The 19,537-nt window shown below is 50.0% G+C and overlaps 1 protein-coding gene across 2 annotated transcripts in view; it reads left to right on the top strand.

Moving 5' to 3' along the window:
* The first annotated feature begins 9,440 nt into the window (after nt 1–9,440).
* BEAN1 (brain expressed associated with NEDD4 1) overlaps nt 9,441–19,537 on the top strand; it is a 36,492-nt gene continuing 26,395 nt past the window's right edge. The window contains exons 1-2 of one of the 2 annotated variants that reach the window (XM_082711078.1): nt 9,441–9,688; nt 19,370–19,476. Coding sequence is in view for 1 of the 2 variants with exons in the window: in XM_082711079.1 (XP_082567205.1) it covers nt 19,452–19,476 (25 nt within the window). In the remaining variant the exon portion in view is untranslated. The remainder of the gene's footprint in view (nt 9,689–19,369; nt 19,477–19,537) is intronic. The other variant, XM_082711079.1, reaches the window with a different exon arrangement.

Genomic DNA, 19,537 nt, shown 5'->3' with positions numbered 1-19,537 from the left:
AAGGAAAAATAAGGATAAGAAGTAAAACGAAAAGCTCAGGATGGCACTGAGAGACACAATCTCTCCATTTTCCAGAGGTGGACCCCCAAAAAATAAGTAACAACCACTGCAGGGAAGCACCCTCTGTTGCAAGATTTGCAATATTCAAGGGATGTCTAAAAATAAAGGAAATAAAGGAAAAATAAAGGGGAAAGTGTTATTAAGTAGAAGCGGAGCTGTATTTGTTACTAAGCACGGAAAGAAAGTTGACTGATGGGCTGGGGAGATGTTAGGTTCTTCGCTTTGCCCCTCTGCCTGAAATCCCAGTCTCTCCTCTGCCTTCCAGCTGGGAGCCTCAACTGAGCAGATGCACACAAAAATGGGGCTCTCTTTGCTTTTTTAAAGACCTTTTTCTTAAGGAATAATATACATACATTAAAATGCACATTAGTGGGGCCCCTGGATGGCTCAGTGGGTTAAAGCCTCTGCCTTCAGCTCAGGTCATGAGCCCAGGGTCCTAGGATCAAACCCCGCATCAGGCTCTTTGCTCAGCAGGGAGCATGCTTCCCTCCCTCTCTCTCTGCCTGCCTCTCTGCCTACTTGTGATCTCTGTCTGTCAGATAAATAAATAAATAAATAAAATGCACATCAGTGTGCTGTTCAGTGAATTTTCGCAAACAAAATATGCCCGTGTACCCAGCAAGAAACAGCATTACCAGCACACCTAAAGCCCCCTCCCAGCCAATACCTCACCAAGGGCAAAGTGCTTGGACTTCTAACACCATAGATGTGCTTTTCTCATTTTGGAGCATTATATAAATAGAACCATTCAGTGTCTGGCTTCTCCCGTTCAACCCTGTTTGTCAGTTGCCCATACATTTCTTGTAGCTCTAGTATGTTTATCCTCATTGCTATATTCTGTCATGCAGTTATCTACAATTTATCCTCCTGTTGATGGACAGGTTCATCCATTCTTGGTCAGGAAAATTAAGACAATCACAGGTTGCACGTGGCTATTTTTAATTAAGTTCATAATTAGTTAATAATTTAAGTACTTGAGTTCAGAAGATGCCAATGTTATTTTTCTAAACTTTTAAATTAGACTCAAATGCACCATCTGAAAACTGTCAGTCTGGCAGCTGTCATTATTTTGATCACTGAAGTCTATTTTTATAACCAAAGATGTCTCAGTCCTGTGGCCAGGGAACCAAAAAAACATATAGAAAAGCCACACAATTTTTTTTTTTTTTTGCTCTTTTGCAATTAGACATTCAAAATTTGTAGGCAACATTTACTGAGACTTCACTTGTGTCAGGAACTCTGCTAAACATTTGGCTTGTATTATTCCTTTCAACTCTGACAACAACCCTGTGGAATAGTTTCGCTTTTATTACTGTCATTTTTCAAGCTTTGTCCTCAGCACTTAGCATAGGATCTAGTACAAACCAGACACTCAGTAAGTGCTTATTAAGCAAGGCAGTGAATGAATGATAACAGCTACCATTTATACAGCCCATAGTATATGCCAAAAACTGTGCCCAAAGTTTACATTCATTATCTTATTCAATCTTCCAAAAAAACTGAAATAACATAGGAGACACACCTCACAAATCCCCCCACTTTCTCTGAGAACTGCCCGCTGCTCATGCACACATCCACTAGCTGCCACATTAATGCCGTATGACCCCAACCCTCTGGTTACAATTGATTGGACCAGACGTAGATACCTAATGCAGCTCAGCCAACCAGATTCTCTCTAGGGAATATGGACTTGGCATTGAAAGATGGTCGGTCAGTTTCTCTTATGGCCAGAATTGAGGTGCTATGAACTCACGCCCAAGCTGGAGTGTGGACTTTTTATAGAATAATAGAGAAAGAGGAGAGAGGTGCAGAGACAAGGGGCAAAGTCCTGCTGGGTTCCCACCTCCTTCTCTGTTCCCCACTCTAGGACCTCAAAAAGCCCAGATTTTGATAGGTAAATATTCTCTTTCTCTTTCCACATATGAATAAACTGAAGCTCAGGGGAAGTAAAATGACTTGCCCAGAGTCACAATCCAGTGAGCTGTTTCCTCTTCCACACCCTGATGTTCCTTGGTCCAAATCACCGGGATGAGCACGCCCCCAGATCAATCTTTCATCCCTGTTGGAAGCTTTTTGTAGGCCAGGGCCCCATCTGACTCATTGTGGCATCTCTACCTGGACTGAACACTGTCAGGTGTCAGTGGCCAGCCACCAGGATGGAGATTTCACGAGGCCAAAGGAAAGATCATGGCGTAACTGATGGGAAGTTAATGGGTTTTGTGAATATAGTTTATACAGGGAGCAAAGTGGGGCATGGAACTTAGGCACCTCCTAATGACTTTGACAAAGAAGCCAGCAAGCAACTGATGCAAGTCCATTGCAGCCACAGCTGAAGACGGCGTGAGGGTACAGTACGCCACCCTGGAATACAGACACTACCTAAATCCTCCTCGTGCCACAAACCTCAGTCTGGCCGCCTTATGTTCACTCTTGGCCAAATAAATGAACTGAGAATTGGGTTTGGGTTCAGGCCAAATGTGGGGGCCTGGCCAACCCCAGGGGCTGAACTCAGAGCACATCACTGGCCAGAGTCCGCATTCTGCAGAGACTGGACCATCTGATCTCCTCTGCACACACTTACTCTACCCCATCTTCTACAAGGTAGCCAGAGAGATCTTCTGGAACACCAAACTGATCAGGTCACCCCTTCCACAAAATCCTCATGTGGCCCCCAACAAGGCCTTTATGACCTGCTATGGTACAGTGAGAAATAGATTTGGTCTTTGGCCAGGTTCCTGGCACAAATCTCCTAAAAACCATGTAATCTGAAGGGTCTTAAGGTTGCTAAGAGCATCTTTTTGTTATCGTGGGTCTTGTGCAGAGCTCCTAAGAATCTTGGAATTTTCTAGTGGTAGGAGACTCTTCTGTTATTCATTAAGAGCCCTTTTGGTCACACCTAAGTTTATGCTAAGGAGGTGATTTCAGATGGAGCCCTTACATAGCCTCAGAATGGGTATGGTCATCAGAAAGACCAAGTGGTGGAACTTTCAGCTCCACCCAGTGATCTACAGGAAGAGGAGCCGGGCAAGTGGGTGCAGGGCAAGGGGAGGGGGTGGAAATTAAGCCATATAAAAACTCTTAAACAGGAGCACCTGGGTGGCTCAGTGGGTTAAGCCTCTGCCTTCTCTTCAGGTCATTGTCCCGGGGTCCTGGGATCGAGCCCCACATTGGGCTCTCTGCTCAGCAGGGAGCCTGCTTCCCCTTCTTCTCTCTCTGCCTGCCTCTCTGCCTGCTTGTGATCTCTATCAAATAAATAAATAAATAATCTTTAAAAAATAAAAATAAATAAAAACTCTTGAACAATGAGATTGATGAGCTTCCTGGTAGGTGAACATGTCAAAGTGTTGGGAGGGAGATGATCCCAGAGAGGTCACAGAAACACTACACACTAACCCCCAAAAGCTTGCCTCTCTTCCACCCAGCTGTTCCTAAGTTGTATGCTTTGTAATAAACTGATAAACATAAACAAAATGTCTCCCTGAGTTCCGTGAAATTATTGAATCCAAGGAAGCAATCAAGGGAAACCTCTATTTTAGAGACAGAATTGTAGCTTTGTGATTGGGATCAAGAGTCATGAGCAATCTTGTGGTATTGAGCCCTTAAGTGTCTATACAATCATCAGGTAGTTAGTATCAGAATTGAGTTGAATTTTTGGACACCAAGTTGGTACCTGGGGAGTTGGAGAATTGGTTATTGGTGTTAGAAAACACTGTGGACCTGTCGTTTTCTGTCTTCGCTCATAACACACTGTCTTCGCTCACTCACACTCAACTTCGCTCCCAATACTCCAAGTCGCTGCATCCCTGAGAGTTTAAGTGAACTTTAAATTCAATTCAAGGAGCACAACCTCAAAACAGCCGATTCAAACCTCTCCAGATTGGGTTAAGGGTCCTTCCCCTTTGTGCACTTCTGACACAGAAATTATACTGCTCTGTGACCATGGGTTTATACATCTGCCTCTCCTCACAGACTGCGGGCTCCTTAAGAGCCAGGCCTTGGTTTTTCTACATCATTCTTTTTTCCTACCAGTATACAGCAGAGTGCCGGGCCTGTAGTAGGCATCAATAAGTACGTATGGGACGTATGGGTGTTTAGATGGGGATGGGGAAGAGAGCGGGGTGAGTGGGTGGGTAGAGGGGAGTAGATGGGTGGCCACATGGGGAGGAGGAAAAATAAATGGATCTGTGAGAGGACAGCGAGGTGGACAGATCAGAGGAAAATCAGACGGTGGATGGATGGAAGGATGGACAGAAAGGTAGGAGAAGAGGGAGGTGGGATGATAGGGAGGTGGACCGATGAGAGGAAGGTTGGCTGAGTGATGGACAGATGGGTGGTCAGGAAGGTAGGAGGAAGGATGGGTGGATACGTGAGGGGACAGAGGAGTGAAGGAGTGGATAAATGGGTAGACGGTAAGAGGGTGGGACAAAGGACACATGGATTCATGGGAAGAAGACGGAGACATGAGTGAGCCAAGGGATGGATGTGTCGATCGATTTCAAGCCTGCATGTCTAAGCCTAGGGTTCAGTCCTTAGGTTGTCTTTGTGGCCTAGACTCTTCTCAGAGTTCCGCCGCCTGCCAACAACTCTTGAAATAAACATATATAAAATCAAATGCGTGTTCGTCTTCCCCAAACCTCCAGTATTCTGCTCCTCAGTGACTGGCAACACCACCACCCAGCTGTACAACTAGAAATCCGGGGATGATCCTTGACTCTATCCACTCCCTCAACCCCTATACTCAAGACGTCACCAAATCCTGTTGATGTTACCTCTGGCAACTCTTGCCAGCTGGTCCATCTCCATCCATCTCCAGGGCCACTCCAGGGTCACTTCTCTCCTGGGCCAGGGTGATCACCATGTCTCCAGCTGTCCCACCTCCATTCTTTCTTGACCCCCTCCCTTGCAACAACCTCCACACTGCCAATAAAGCTGGCATTTCAAAATGCAAGTCTGGTTTTGCCACCACCACTCCTCCAGTATTGTTCAAGTCATTCGAATGCCTTCCATTACTCTTAGGATCAAAAGCAATCCTGACCTCTGCCCATTTCTCCTGCCTCATCCCACACCCTCACAAGGTCTTACCTCCTGTAACACTCTCTCATGGTTCCTTGTGGCATGTCCCATCACTGCAACTTTACATCTGTCTCTGGGATTCAGTGGTTCATGTCGGTCACCATCTCTAGGCAGTGAGCCCTACAAAGGAGAGACCATGATTATTTTGGCTGTACTTGTTTTGGGAAAGACAGGCTAGGGAGCAAATCTGAGTTCTACCCCTAATGAGTTATGTGACATTGAGCAAGTTACTTGACCTCCATAAACCTCTTTGCTGTGCTTGAAAAATAAGAAGATATTTTCCCCCTCTACAGAACATTGGAATGAAATGAAATCATGCATGCAGTGTGGCTAACAGAGGGGCTGGTCTCCGTGAAGGCACGTCGTGATGGGGCTGCGAGCTGCAGCAGAAAGGTCTGTATGCAGACCCTGCTCACTCCTCAGCCAGTTTACCCCGAAGTAAGCTCTACCTTGAAGACAAATCTTCAAGCAGGCCCAGAATGAGGAGGAGGTGACCCAGAGGGGGAGCTGCCTTTTATACGTCAGCACCTGGTGACCTCTCTCAGGGGCCCAGAAGGATGACTTTCTTCCTAAGGGAAGACAGAAAGGGACAGCCTACCCCAGCCCCTACAGCCAGGAGAAAGGGTGTTCAAGCCTTATTAAATCCCCAGAAGAGCTTACAAACCCAGAGACCAGACTTCTTACTCCTTTCTGATCCCAGGCCCTGCCCTCCATCCTGGAAAACCTTCCTCTATAAATCCTTTTCCCTCTTTGAAAGTCTCTTTTCCAGAAAGCTCCCTAGGATTGCCCCAGCCTACACTGATTTCCCTCTCTTCTGACAGCCCAAGGCCCTGGTGCCTCCAATTAAGTACAAAGCACTGGTGTAAGACCCATCTGGATACAATTCCAAGCTCACTACAGATAAAGGATACATGATTTTAAAGGATAAAATCATGACTGTTATACAAATATAAATGAACGCTCATCAAAGACTTGAACGCATTAATCAGTGAGGGAACGAATAAGATGTTATACTATAATTCAAAGATGAATCCAAAGACAGCCACGTGTATAGCTTTTAGGCCACCGCTAAGATATCAATTGACCCCACAATTGACCCCACCTGAAAATATTCATGTGCTTCTCAGTAGCCAGAAATACTCTGCATTTCAATCAGCTTTCTTCAAATGATGAAACAGGAATATACTTCAGACCATGAAAGGCACAAATTCCCACAGAAACAGACAACCACGGGTGAGGCAATGCCTAATATTTAATTTAAAAGATACCTGGTTAAAAAAAAAAAAAAAAAAAATATATATATATATATATATATATATATATATGTAAAAAAATAATAAAAGATACCTGGTAATCTTTTTTGGCCTATTTTAAACTGCTTCAGCATCTCACTGGGTTTGGGATGTGGAACTCTGGAAAGTCACTTGAATTCAGAACCCTCAGTTTCCTCATCTGTAAAGTGGGGCTACAGTACAGACTCCTCCAAGCTCTCAGCAGAGAGCAGCTCCAGAAGATAGCTCTGCACCACAGCACCTGCACCAGAGCTTGCCAGCTCCTGGGCCCTAGAAAAGCCCTGCTCCCAACCCCCGCCCCTGAGGGAGCAACGACCCAGGCCCCTTCCTTCATCTTTCCATCAGTCAAGAGGAAACCTTGACAAGAACAAGAGGGAAAGAGGAAAAGGCTTTGAAAAGCTGATGGATGAATGACAGCAGTGATACAGAACACACTCTAGGGCAAATCCCCATGGCCTGGCACTTAAGGACTCTCAGGGTACCTCACTATCACTGTGTGGCCTCTGGAAGTTTCCTCCTCCAGCCTCCTTACCCTGCCTCCACCCTGCTATCGGTCAAACAGCCCCTAAATACCACTGTGCTTCCTTGGTGTCCCGGAGATGCCCCTCCTGCAAGTCTGACCCCATCTAGAGGAAAGCCTCAAGAATCTATGGATATAACCATTGAAATAAGGAATAATCACAGACACGCTCAAACTTATCCACGAGAATGTTCATCGCTGTGCTGTCTCGACATGTGAAAAACTAGAAACAGACAAAGTACCCAGCGATAGAGGATTAGCTAAATAAGGTAGAGTACAACCATCTGATGCAATGCTAGGCAGCCATTAAAGTGTGATGCTGGATAGGAAAGACATTGAGCAAGCTCACTTAAGGACACGTGTAGAGTTCTACCGTGACAAGGAAAGAATAAGAAACCTCAATAGTAACAGTGACCACTTTCTATGTCCTTCTTTTGCCTTCTGATGTTTCACAAGTGCCCCACACTAACATTTATTTGTGGATGGACAGATAGCTAGGTAAATGGACACAGTTCAACTCCCCAAAGCTAGACTCAACACCTCTAGGCCCAGTGGAAATCGGTTCTGAGCTCCAGTGTAAAGAACCAGCCAAATTTATCAGATCACTAATGTTCAAAGCAATGGTGGAGTTCATTTCCCTAGATGAACTCTTAAGGGTTAGAGCCTTCCACAAGTTCTCAAAGTGCTATCCCAAAAAACATATACACACAGTCTTGACAAACTGGACAGCTTATAGGTATAACCACTAACCACCAGAATATTCATCCTGCAAGGATCGCTTACAAGGTGTCTTCTCAGGGAGGTCAAGGTCACCTTTACTGGTGTTCTGCAGTAGGCGCAGCCCTGGCCTGGGAATCCTAGATCCTCCAATCCTAGCTCTCCGGCCCTGGCCAGTCCCCTCCTTTCTCCAGTCCTTTACTTATTCAGCCATAAAATAAATGCATACGGTTAGACAAAGGGACTCTCAGTTCCCCTTTCTTAGGACTCTCAAAGATGTTTCCCTTTATTCTGGTCCCGGCCCCCCCTCCCATAGCACATATGTCCCATAATAGCCCCAAATGGAGCTGGAATCTCCAGCCTAGGTCCCACCCTCTAATTTTGGGGGGTTGGGGGAGGCAGAAGAGTAGGCAGAGCTCAGACTGAACAATTACCAAAGAAGGCTGGGAATTGTCCTCACATTTCAAAGCCCTGGATCATACAGGTGTCTCTGCACCCCCACCCCTTAGGGATACCCAAGACGCAATGAGTGGCAGAACTGGGAGTGAGGTTTGTCTTCCCCCCTCAGAGCTACTCTGTCCCCACCTGCGCACAGTACCCAGAGTGGCGCTTACTTCTCTTTGGAGCCATCCCATGCCTGGCTCCTCCACTTCTCCAAGTTCATCATAAACGTGTATAGCTCTTTGTTTTCTTTTTGAGACCCACTTCTAGCCTCCATCAAACAAGTGGGAGTTAGGAAAGAGTTATCAGTGAAGTATTTCATCAAGGCACTCATCAAATTTAAAGGGCAGGCTCAGTGTAGGACCCCAAGGGTTTCCTTCCCAGTCAAGTAGGGGAGACAAAAATAACTGGAGAGCACCACAAGGTAGCAGGAGGTTAATACACCGAGCTCTATGGTAATGAAGTAAGGGAAGCCTGCGGAATAAGCTGGACTTGTCCAAGGCCCCAAAAGTAGAGTGTAGGGCAGGTGCATCTGCCGCGGTCAAGCTCTGCGCCTGGGGTTTGCAGGGGAGAGGGTGCAGAGGGCACGAGGTGCAGCAAGGGGTGAAGGAAACGGGCAAGTTGACCGGTCAGGAGAGGAAGGCTTCAGCCGGGCCTAGCTGACATCCCAACAACCCCCAGAACTCACCTGCTGGCAACTGGGAGCGGAGGCCCTGCCAGCCTAGGCTGCCCCTCCCAGTGGCCACGACAGGGTTCCCCACCCTCCCAATTGCCCAGTTTTGCCTCTGACCAAACTGCCTGGCTGTCCTTCCCTGCACATATCGTTGTCTACCCTTCTCTGGACGTGTCTGTGTGTCTGTCCCTCTCTGCTCCCGCCAGTCTGTACGTCATTCTCTACACATGCCTGTCCGTCTGGCGCGCTGGGCACCCCACATCTCTGGGCCTCCCCGCCGCGCCTGTTGTTGTGTGGGTGTCGGGCTGGCTGGGCGCAGAGGGGCGCGGCTCGACCCTCCCCCTTCTACGTCCCCCCATCTCAGGGATGACCCCGGCGACGGCCCAGAGCTGCTGAAGCCTCGAAGCCGCCACACAGCGCTGCTGAAGCCGGGGAGGCGCGCCTCCTAGGGGGCCGGGGAGCGGACGTCTGTGGCTTGGGCGGAGGCGCAGGGCCGACGGGCAGGCGGGCGGGGCTGCGGCAGGGCTGGGACTGGGGCTGAGGAGCCGCCGCCGCCTCTACTGGGGATCGCGGGCAGCAAGTCCGCTCGGCCCGGCCCCGCCTCGCCCGCCCCGCCCCGCCCCTGCGCGCCAGCAGGCCGAGGCGGAGCGGCGCGCCCCCCGCGACGCCCGAGCTCGAGCCCGAGCCCGAGCCCGAGCCCGAGCTCGAGCCCGAGCCAGAGCGCAGAGGCATCCGAGCGGGAACCAGAGCAGGAGCAGAAGCGCGAGTGGGAGCGGGAGCCAGAGCCAGAGCCGGAGCCGGAGCCGGAGCCAGAGCTGGAGCCGGAGCCGGAGCCAGAGCGGGAACCCGAGCTGGAGCCGAAGCTGGAGCCGGCACTGCGGCTCGCGGCGCGGAGCAAGGCGGCTAAGCCGAGTAAGGGGCGTTGGGCCGGGGGCGGTGCTGGGGAGGGGCGGGAAAGGGGTCCCGGCCCCCTCCCCCGAGCTCTGCGGCGGCCCGGGCGCACGCACACACCCGGGGCGCTCCGCGCCTAGCCTTGGCGCGCCGGGAGGGCCGACGGGCGGTCCGAAGCCGAGCCGCAGCGCGCTCCGAACGGGATCCCCAGACTCCCGCCCCCGACCCCCGCACTCCTGGCCGGGCCAAGGCTGCCCATGAGCACGCCCTCGGGCCACGGGGAAGGGCAGGTCTCCCAGAGCGTCCACCCGGTGTGGGGGGCATAAGGCAGCCTTCCCGGTCCCGCGCCCTCGGTTTCGGGACCCCTGAACAACCCACCTAAGAAGGGGAAACTAAGACGCACTTTCGGCCCGGGTGGAAGAGGGAGGGGGCTCCGGCTTTGTGGAGTTCTAAGCTACAACCCACCCCCACCCTTGAGCCAGAAGTTTGACCCTCCGACGGGTGGGTCACACGCGCCGTACCCCCGCTTCGGTGCCTGCGGAGCTGGCTTATCTCCGCACCAACGGTGGGAGAGGGGGGCGTCCCCGCCGCACCTTCTCTCGCTTTGGGGCAGACTTTCCCTTGCGTGGTAAGCGGGACCCGAGGCCGGGTCCGAGGCCGCTGCTCTGGCTGGCTGCGTAGTGCCAAGCGGCATAGCCGCCTCTCCCCAAGCGCCCTCGGAGGCTCAGTAGTGCCCACCCCACCCCCGGCTGACTCGCGCAGCCCTTCCTCCCCCTCCACCCTGCCCCCCTCCATCGGCTCCGCGGTATGGAGGCTGATGCGCAGAAGACCCATAGCTGCCCTCTTGATCCCACACCAGTGTCAGTGGGGGTGGCAGGGAAGGCGAAGGCACAAGTGACAGGTGTGAGAGGCAGGGGTTCCAGGAGTTTGATCTTGGGTCTTGATCCACGCAGTCCCACCGGCACCTGTCTTGAGGATGCCGGTCAAGGATCCCTCCTCAAACACTCTGACTTTACCTCCCTGTGCCTCAATTTCCTCCACTGACAAGTAGGCAAGATTCTGTTGTGAGGAGAATGTTTAAGGGCTTTGGTACCGCAGGATGGGCTTGATTGACTTCTTAGCTGTGGTGACCTTAGACAAGACGCTTAACCTCTCTTGAGCCTTAGTTTCCCCATCTGAAACATGGGGAATGTGTGTTGAAAGGATTAAATGAAATTATGCTGGTGTGGGTGGGGGGAGTGCTACCATGGTGCTTGGCACACAGCCAAGATTCAATTCAGGTTGGCTACAGGTGTCATTTTATGAAGTTTCCAGCATCGGTAGATGCGGAGGCAGAGTGAGTTCCCCTGAAGAGGTGGGGACACGACCCTCACCAAGCCCCCTTCAAGGAGGCCTCTGAATCCCCCAAGGCCTTGATGACGTCTAATTGTGATTCAAAACTTAGGGTCTGCCCTTTCTCAGACATCCCCTCTTCCCCAGGCTTTCTACTGCCTGGGGAGTAGAATTCCATTCTCCATCTAGAATGGAAAAGACTGTATCTGACTGACTTTTCCTTTTGCCCTTGGCTGATGTCTGCTGCCCTGGCGGAGGGCTTCTTACGCATTTCTCACAATCTATGCAAGAGAATTCTGCAGACCTGTCGCCACTCCGCAGTTTGGGGGTGGGGGTGGGGGTGGGGAGGGCTGCTTTCCCTGAGGAGCCATAGCCTATCAGGTGGCTTGGACGTTCCAGTTGCGATGGCTTCAACAGGCAGCAGAAAGCAGCAGGGGGAGCTATCACCAGGAGGAGGAGACAAGAGGAGTTCTGGAGGGTTCCAACCCTGTTTTCTTGCTGACCATGTTGTATTCATCCAGGCCCCTAAGCCAGGAGACACCAGAAATGATGAACCTTGGGAGGAAATGGAGCCAGTAGCTGACCAAGAGGTTAGAACCTCTCAGAGCTGGAAGGTTCCCAGGAAGAGATCTGCCTGTCTGTGCAGTGGGGGCCTCAGACTCAGAGCCAGAGCAGGCGAGACCCAGCACCTAGGGGAGGGTGCTGGGATCTCTGGGAGGGTGTAGATGGCAGGAGCACTGCTGGGAAGAAAACAGAGATCCATCTTGTGGACACCCATGCTAGTCCTGACCACCTGTGGCACAGCTGCCCAGAACAGGGCAGGGGAGGGCTGAGTCTGTCTACATGTTGCCTGGTGGGGACTTGGGGAGGCAGCCAGAGTGGGTTGCCTCCTCAGGGCTCCTTCTACACAAAGACCTCCTTTCTCCTCTTCTTCATCTGTACTTCCCCCTCCATTCACCCACTAGGATGTCACATCTTCCATAATCCTCACTCTTCTTCCCAAAGGAATTAATCAGGAACTAATTAGGAGGTTTATGTCTCCTGGTCCATATAAGTTTCTGGGACACAGCCCACAGGGAATGTGATGGGGATATTGGCATTACCTTCAGTCTTTGGTAATAATCAGACACATTCTGGCCTTTTACCTGAAGCCTTTGGCTTGGAAGTACTCAGAGCACAGAGTAAGGGCCAGGAAGATCTCAATTTTGTCTCAGCCTCCTAAAAGTAGAAACTGAGGCCATGAAGGAGCCCCTTTGGCAAGTGAGCACAAAATAGAGCTGTGGCTGAGAGCATGGCTACTTGGATCCAACCACCTGGGTTTATAGGATATGATTCTGGGCAGATTTACCTCTCAGAGCCTCAATGTCCTCTTGAAAGTCAGAATATTACACACCTCCCAGTACAGTTGTGAGTCTAGAAGAATAGATAAGAAATGTCAGGCAATGTCAAACAGACCTCTCCAGGTGGCCTTGCCATGTCTGCATTATGAAAATACATTGAACACATGTGGTTTTCCAAGCATTTCTCTTTGAATTCTGACAACAGTCTGCTTTAGGTACTGAAATTGTCCCCATTTTATAGAGGAGAACACTGAGGCTTAGGAAGGTTAAGAACTATCTAACTTTGCCAGGTATAGAATACTTAAAACATCCCTATGACTCATCATAATTTTATGAGTTCATAAAATTGATAATTAGCACATTGTATCTTAGATGATGTGTAATTAGTTATTGGAATGCTTCCTCCAGGAATATCTTCAATCACTTTATACCTCTATGTCACTTGTCTATGGGCTAGAGAATTTTTAGAAACACCTTCACTATTCAAACAGTAATCAAACTGATTTTAAAAGAGCACCCCATTTCCTATACCTCTTCTCTCCATCTTGTATAGCACTTATCACCCCAACATCTCTATATCATATTCATTTGCTTATTGTCTGCCCTCATCAATATAAACTCCCCCAAAGACAGGGACTTTTACTCATTTTGTTCATGATATCGCCTATATGCAGAGCCTAGAATAGTACCCAGCACTTAGTATGCTTTGCAAATTATGAAGTGTTTTACAAACATAAGGTCTACAGTTATTATTTTTGCCAAGTATATAGCTTGCCTGAAAATAAAACATTAAGGTTCATGACAGAAACCATTCCCTCAAAAATTTGGCAAATAAGACTTGCTCAAGTGCCAGGGAAATTTTGATGAAGGTTAAAAACAATGGAATTATTTTCCTAACATTTTAATAAAGCTCCTTATCAGTAAGTTCAAAGACAAGTTATTTTTGTAAATCTTTACAATAACAAATGGCATGTTCAAAGGCAATTAAGTTAGCTTTAAAATTTTTCAATGAGTTAACTATCACTGAATTATTCACTTAATTACTCTTTGTTAGCATGAAGGGCTTTTTTCAAATTTTCATTTTAATGATTTTTCAGATTATAAAAGTAATGCATGTTCATTGTAGAAAATTGGGAAAATCATAAAAAATGTAAAACACAGAAATCCTCCTTAACCCCACTCTTGCCCACAGAGCACAATGACTGTAAATATTTTCGTCCATTTCCTTTCTAATCCTTTTCTATATATGAATATTTTCTCTAAGGTTTTTTTTTCTTTTACAGAATAAGGATCATGTTGTATGCAGAGTTCTATAACCTGCTTTTAAAAGAAAAATATCTAACCTGGGTTTTTTTTTTTCCCCTCAACATTATACTGAAAGTCTTTACCTATGTTATTAAAATGTCTTTAAAAATATGATTCCATGGCTATATATTATTCCATTATAATTTGCTTAGCTTGTCCTTTTATTGGACAGTGGGGTTGTACCCCCATGTCCTCTTTGTGGTGTTTCCTGAGCCTTAAGTCAGGCTTCTGTACCCACCTGGTGAGACCTATTTGCCAGTTGGTAGATGGACTGGTTTATGCAGTTAGACAGTAAATCAAGCCTTAGAGGTTGAGCCTTGGTGGCAGTGAGGAACGAGGTGGCAGTTGATCCTATAGAAGGCTATTTGCCAAGGAAGGTTCTTCTCAACTGGGGAAGACACCAGCTGGGTCCCAGCCTCACATAAAGACCTTCCTGCAGAGAAGAAAGGTTTCTGCCACCTGGGGACCTCTACCTGCAGCCCCTGGAGTTAGCCCCCTGCCTGATAAGGTACCTACAACACTTTTAAGATTAGTGTGTCTCACCAAAGTCCAAAATCCCTGACTTTCTAGCTCTGGGCAATGACAGATGCACCCACAGCTTCATGGAACCCCTGCGAGATGACTTCATTCATTCATTCATTCATTCATTCACTCAGCCAGTAGTTCCTGAGAATTTACTGTGGGAGGAACAAAAAGAACCAGTAGTCATCTGGGCTATCTATACCTAGAGTCTCCACATCACCCATCTCTGGAAGGTTCTCCATTTCTCTACCATCCCCCAGTCACCCAAGCAGACACAGGGAACCATCTTTAACTGCTCCCTCTTCCTCACCCTCTGTATCTGATCTATCTGTCCTGCTTCTTCACTGTTCCATACACAGCGTGCCCTACCCAGTATGCTCCTGCCCAGGGGTCTTTACACTTGTCTGTTCCCTTTACCTGAACTCTTCCTTTCCGAGATAGGCACCTATCTATCCCTTCCTAAAGCTCCCTTCCTCCATTCTTCACTCACAGGTCACCCCCTCACCAAGGCCTTCTGAAGCCACTATCCCTAAATGCTCAGTCTCCACCTCCACACTGCCTCTGTCCTTCCCCATTATCTAACAAACCCCACCATTACGTGTGTGTCTCCTCTGCTAGCAAGAAGCTCGGTGAGGACAGGTATAGCCAGTGTTTCCTTCACTTCTCTATCCCCATCGAACCTCTCACTCTTTTTTCCATTGCGTGTTGCCTTCATTTAGACCCATCATCTCCTGCCACAGCCTCCCTGCTCCCCTGCCACCTGCCTTCCACCCCTGGTCCGCCCCTCTCCACGGAGCCCAGGGAGACCTCCCTGATAGGAGACCCTGTGGTCCCCTTGCTTAAAATCTTCCAAAGGGCAGTCTCGGGGCCGGGAGCTCATTATCTCACCCAGCCCCCTCCATGTCTCTGAATCTCAGTGTTGACATCTGCAAAATGGGGGGTTTGTTTTGCGATCCCCTGGGCCGACGACACGTGACTGCGGTAGAGCGGGCGCCGCAGCGGCGTCACCGCGTCACGTGGCCTCCTCCACAGGCCAGCCCACTCCTGCGGCCCCTCGCTGTCCGCTGTCTACCGCGGTGCGGCACAACCCTCCCGGGTCCGACTGCCGCGCATGCGCCGTGCCGCCTCTGCACACTGTCTGCGCCAGCTCTGCTCCGCCAGCCAGGCTCTGCCCGCCAGGGGCGCGGCGCCGCCCCCCCTCTGCCACATACGCATTTGCCCAGGTCTGAGTGTCGCAGTGGGCCCCAGACGAGGTATTCTGGGAGCGGGGACGTGAGGCGGAATGGGAGTGACGTGGACTTGCCGCACACCATTAAGCCACTTCAGAGCCTGGAGTGCCGCCGCCGCCCGCCCTCCCGATTCCTAGCCAGACAATACTGTCGCAGATGAGTCACAGACAGGAACGCGCCTCGCCTCGGATGCCGGGCTCCGAGACAGGCGGGCAGGGGGAGACGTGACCTGAGAGTGGGTCCAATCCCAACCCCCCACTCCCGCAGTCCCCGCTTCGGAACTCGTCGCCCAGCAAAACACAATCTCAGCCCATCTGTGCCAGACCTGGCCATCCACCACCCCCACCCTGCTGTGTCCTCACTGCCGCTCTGGTCACATGTGGGGAGAGCAGGGTGGGCACTTGCGCACACAGACACCTGACATCCATCTCCTTTGTCTCGATGACCCCAACCCAAGCTCCACCCAAGCAGAGGATCTGATGCTACCATGAAATGGTTTTCCTGTAGGTCCCCATGTTGAAATCCACAATTGGGGGAGGGGAGGAGAACACTGTGAGGCCGAGATTGCCATTTTAGGACCCCTCGCCCAAAGCCCCTCCTTTTGTTTTCCAAGGGTTTTGTGTGACACGCTCTTGGAGCTTGGTAAATATTTGAATAAACTGATGTAAGCCAGAGATCCTGGGAGAATGCAGCAAGAAGATGTGTATGAGGTACAGATTGGGTTACATGATGCAGGGAATGGTACCCTAGCTAACGTCAGCATCATTGTCACCCACGATGTCATGAACCATGTAAGTTCCTTACATGGGCGTCCTTCTCCTCAGGAAGCTGAGCATCATTAAAAGGCAGCCTCAACACTGCAGTCTGATGATGACATCAGACCAAGGGAGATTTTTCTAGATTCCTCCTACTTTGGAATGTCCCCTCAATGCCCAGCCCCAAGTGAATTCCCAGAGGCCACACTTGTCCTGCATACCCACACAAGAAACGAATAATCTAGAACAAGTTAGAAGAAGAGCTGTCCTGGAAGGATGTCCAGGTGCTGTGGGGGCACAGCCAAAGCGACTATTCCATCTACAGCAGTCACAGAGGACTTCACTGAAGAGGTGTCTTGAGCTGAATGTTGAAAGCTCATGGGAGTATGCCAGGTAGAGAGGAAGGGCAGGACATGCAAGGGAGAGGGAATAGCCTGGAGGTATAAAAGGCCAGGGAAGGTCCAGAAAGCTGGCCAGCCAGAACACCAAGGGTGTCAGATCTCTGTGGTGTGTCCCTGGTGTAACTGGGGAACACTGGGGGACAGGACCCCACCCTGCACAGGTCTTCCTCCATCTGCTCTCTGTGAACTCGGGTGGGCCAAGTCACTGAGCCTCAGTTTTCTCATCTGCAAAATGAAAATGATACTACCCACATCAGGGGCCATGTGACAGGAATGTTGATCCTCTTACCTGGCGTGTGCAGCTGTTTGGTGAGTGTAGGTCACACCTGAAAGCTCGAGTGCCCAGAAGGCTTCCATATACAGAAATGTCTACCTGACCCAGTCCCTTGCCAGCCTCCTGAGCCATTGGGAAACATACACGTTGTCCACCAAACACCCAGACTGACCGCAAAATGTGCAATGCGAGGATTCTTGGCGCACCCTGCCCTAAGCAGCCCATCTCCCACTTCCTCACCCCCCCATCTCCACAGCCTCAGCCTTCATCTAAGAGTCACAGGGTCCAGGGGAAGGAAAGAGGAGAGGGTACAGGGGGCCTCTAGGAGAAGCAAGACCTTGGGGACAACCACTTGGAGTTTAGGGGGTGGTCAGCACCCCCCACATAGCACCAGTGTGGCCCTACAGGAAGTATACATTCAGCATATTTTTAATAAGCATCCATATTATGCCAATTCCCTAGAGAGGTGAGCAGATTCCCAGGGCTATGGAGATCATGGTAGAAGTCAGGTGATTCACCTAAAGATACCAGGGAGTTATGAAAGAAAGTGACATGATCCATTTCACCTTTAAGAAAGCCCTCTCTGGAAGCAGCGCAAGAGATGACCTGTCAGCCCACTTAAGTCCCCCTCCAGACACATACATGGCTGCAGTGCACACGGGCGCACCCACAAACACGAACACAGACCCATGTACACATGTGTGTTTTTAGAAAGTGTAGATCCCAAGCCCTGAGATTCTTCATGAATTTTCTGGTGTGAAATCACAGCTCCCCAGGCAGCCTGCCACACCAGAGAGACTTCTCTACCAGGCCTCGGGAGATCACATCCTACCCTACCCTCACTTCCCCCATCAAAACTCTTGTTGGTTTCTGTGGGGACTGGGAGTGGGCATCAGATCAGCCTGGGGTTCACACCCAGAAGGCTGAGCTGGAAGGAGCCATCTGGAAAGAGGGATTCCAGGGTCAGCAGCAGCAATGGCTCCCTCCCTCCCTCCCACCCCCTCAGACATCAGAATGAACATGAAGTACATACCTTTCATCCTCGAACTTGGCGAAGGGCCTTACTCTGCTTTCCCCCTGAGAACACCACAGCTTAGAGAGGTGAAGTGCTTTGCCCAAAGTCACACTCCCCGGAGTGGCAGAGTTGATACCAACCTGGGGACTGGACTTCTGAGCTCAGCCTCTCCAAAGGTAAGTCCTTGGTTCATTGACTAAATAGAAAAAAAAAAAAATTTATTCATCAGTGCAATTTGGCCAATGGTCTCCATCAAAACGTGGCTCCCATTTGGAGGGGAAAAAGGTAGATAATAAAAAGGATCTCTGTAAGAGACAAGGATGGGAACCTCTGGACCTGCCTCTTACACAGAAGTTCTGTCCACAGTGTCATCCCCAGGACCAGGGAGGTCAGCTGCCTCCTGGGGACCTAGAGGGGCCAGGCTCTCTGCCTGTTAGCTTCTGGCTACAAGCTTCCCCCCCACCCACCCACTCCCCCACCAAGAGCCCACTGAGCTCCATATTCAGAGTCCCTGCTCAGCAATCCCCAGAGGTGCAGTTTGGTTTCTGCAAGTCTAGTGACCACAGTCCCTAGAAAATAAGAATCGTATCCCCCTGCTGTTCATACAGCTTTATGTCACTTGGAGCTCAGAAGAGACTGAACCAACTCAGACCTTTAGCAGCATGGAAGGTTACGTTACTTTTTAAAAATGTTTCCTCTCTCACACATGGGTGCTCTCTTGCTGCATGGGCTTTCCAGTATCACACCAGGCTGACATGGGGACCGGGGATTTGGGGAAAGAGACATTTGCATTCTCTTGGCCTTTATTAGGTGCCTTCTAAGTCAAGTGCTGGCTGACAATGGGGGCTTTGGAGTCAAACAGACCTGGGGTCTAGTCCCAGCCTGTAATTAGAAGCTGTGTGACCTTAGACAAGCTACATTACCTCTCTCTGAGCCTCAACTTCCTTATTTATAAAATGAGAATGAAAAGAGCATCATCCCCTTAAAGCTATCCCATTACTGTTGGGATAACAGTAATAATAATAATAAGGTTTCAGTTAAGCAACTCTAATCACCCTTCCAAAGCCAACCCTGGGACCTTGAACTTGTTCCTCATCCTTTCCAGGTCTGTTCCCCTTCTGTGATAGGAGGGCCTTGGGCTGGTCTTTAAGGGTCCTTCCAGTTATAAGATGCTCAGAATGCCATGGTCCCTTGTAGTTGTCTCAGACAGTGGCTTCTCACAGGTTCAAGAGACAGGAGAACTCCAGGGACTCTCTCATGCCTGTTCAAGGATCCACCCAGATAAGATTTCCCCTCTCCACCCATCACTGAGATCCCCACATGCTTTTACCCCACCTCTGCCCCAGAACCCCCACACTCTGCAGCCCAGAGCTCCCTCAGCAACCCCCACCCATGCCCAGACTGGGCATATGCTGTCAAAGTTCCCACCTTTTCCCCAGAGGTGCAGAGCCAACGGACATGTGTATCTTGGGGATCGGGGGGTGCTGTGTGGGCGTTCCCCCATCATCTGCTTGTTTGTGTCTCTACAGGTGACCGGCAGGTCCTTCTTTACTCTAAGTCGGGACTCAACAAGTCGGCAGGCTGGCTCCGCTATTCTGTTCCAAGGATTACATGTCCTTCAAACGTCCCTGTCCCTGTAAGTCTCCTTCCCACATTCTCCGTGTGTCCCGGGGCCAGGCAAGGGCTGGGCTTGGAGA

Source organism: Mustela nivalis, assembly GCF_964662115.1.
Source record: "Mustela nivalis genome assembly, chromosome: 18".
In the NCBI taxonomy this organism is placed as follows: Eukaryota; Metazoa; Chordata; class Mammalia; order Carnivora; family Mustelidae; genus Mustela; species Mustela nivalis.
The sequence above is the reverse complement of the archived record's forward strand: the minus strand, read 5'-3'. Positions and strand labels throughout refer to the sequence as shown.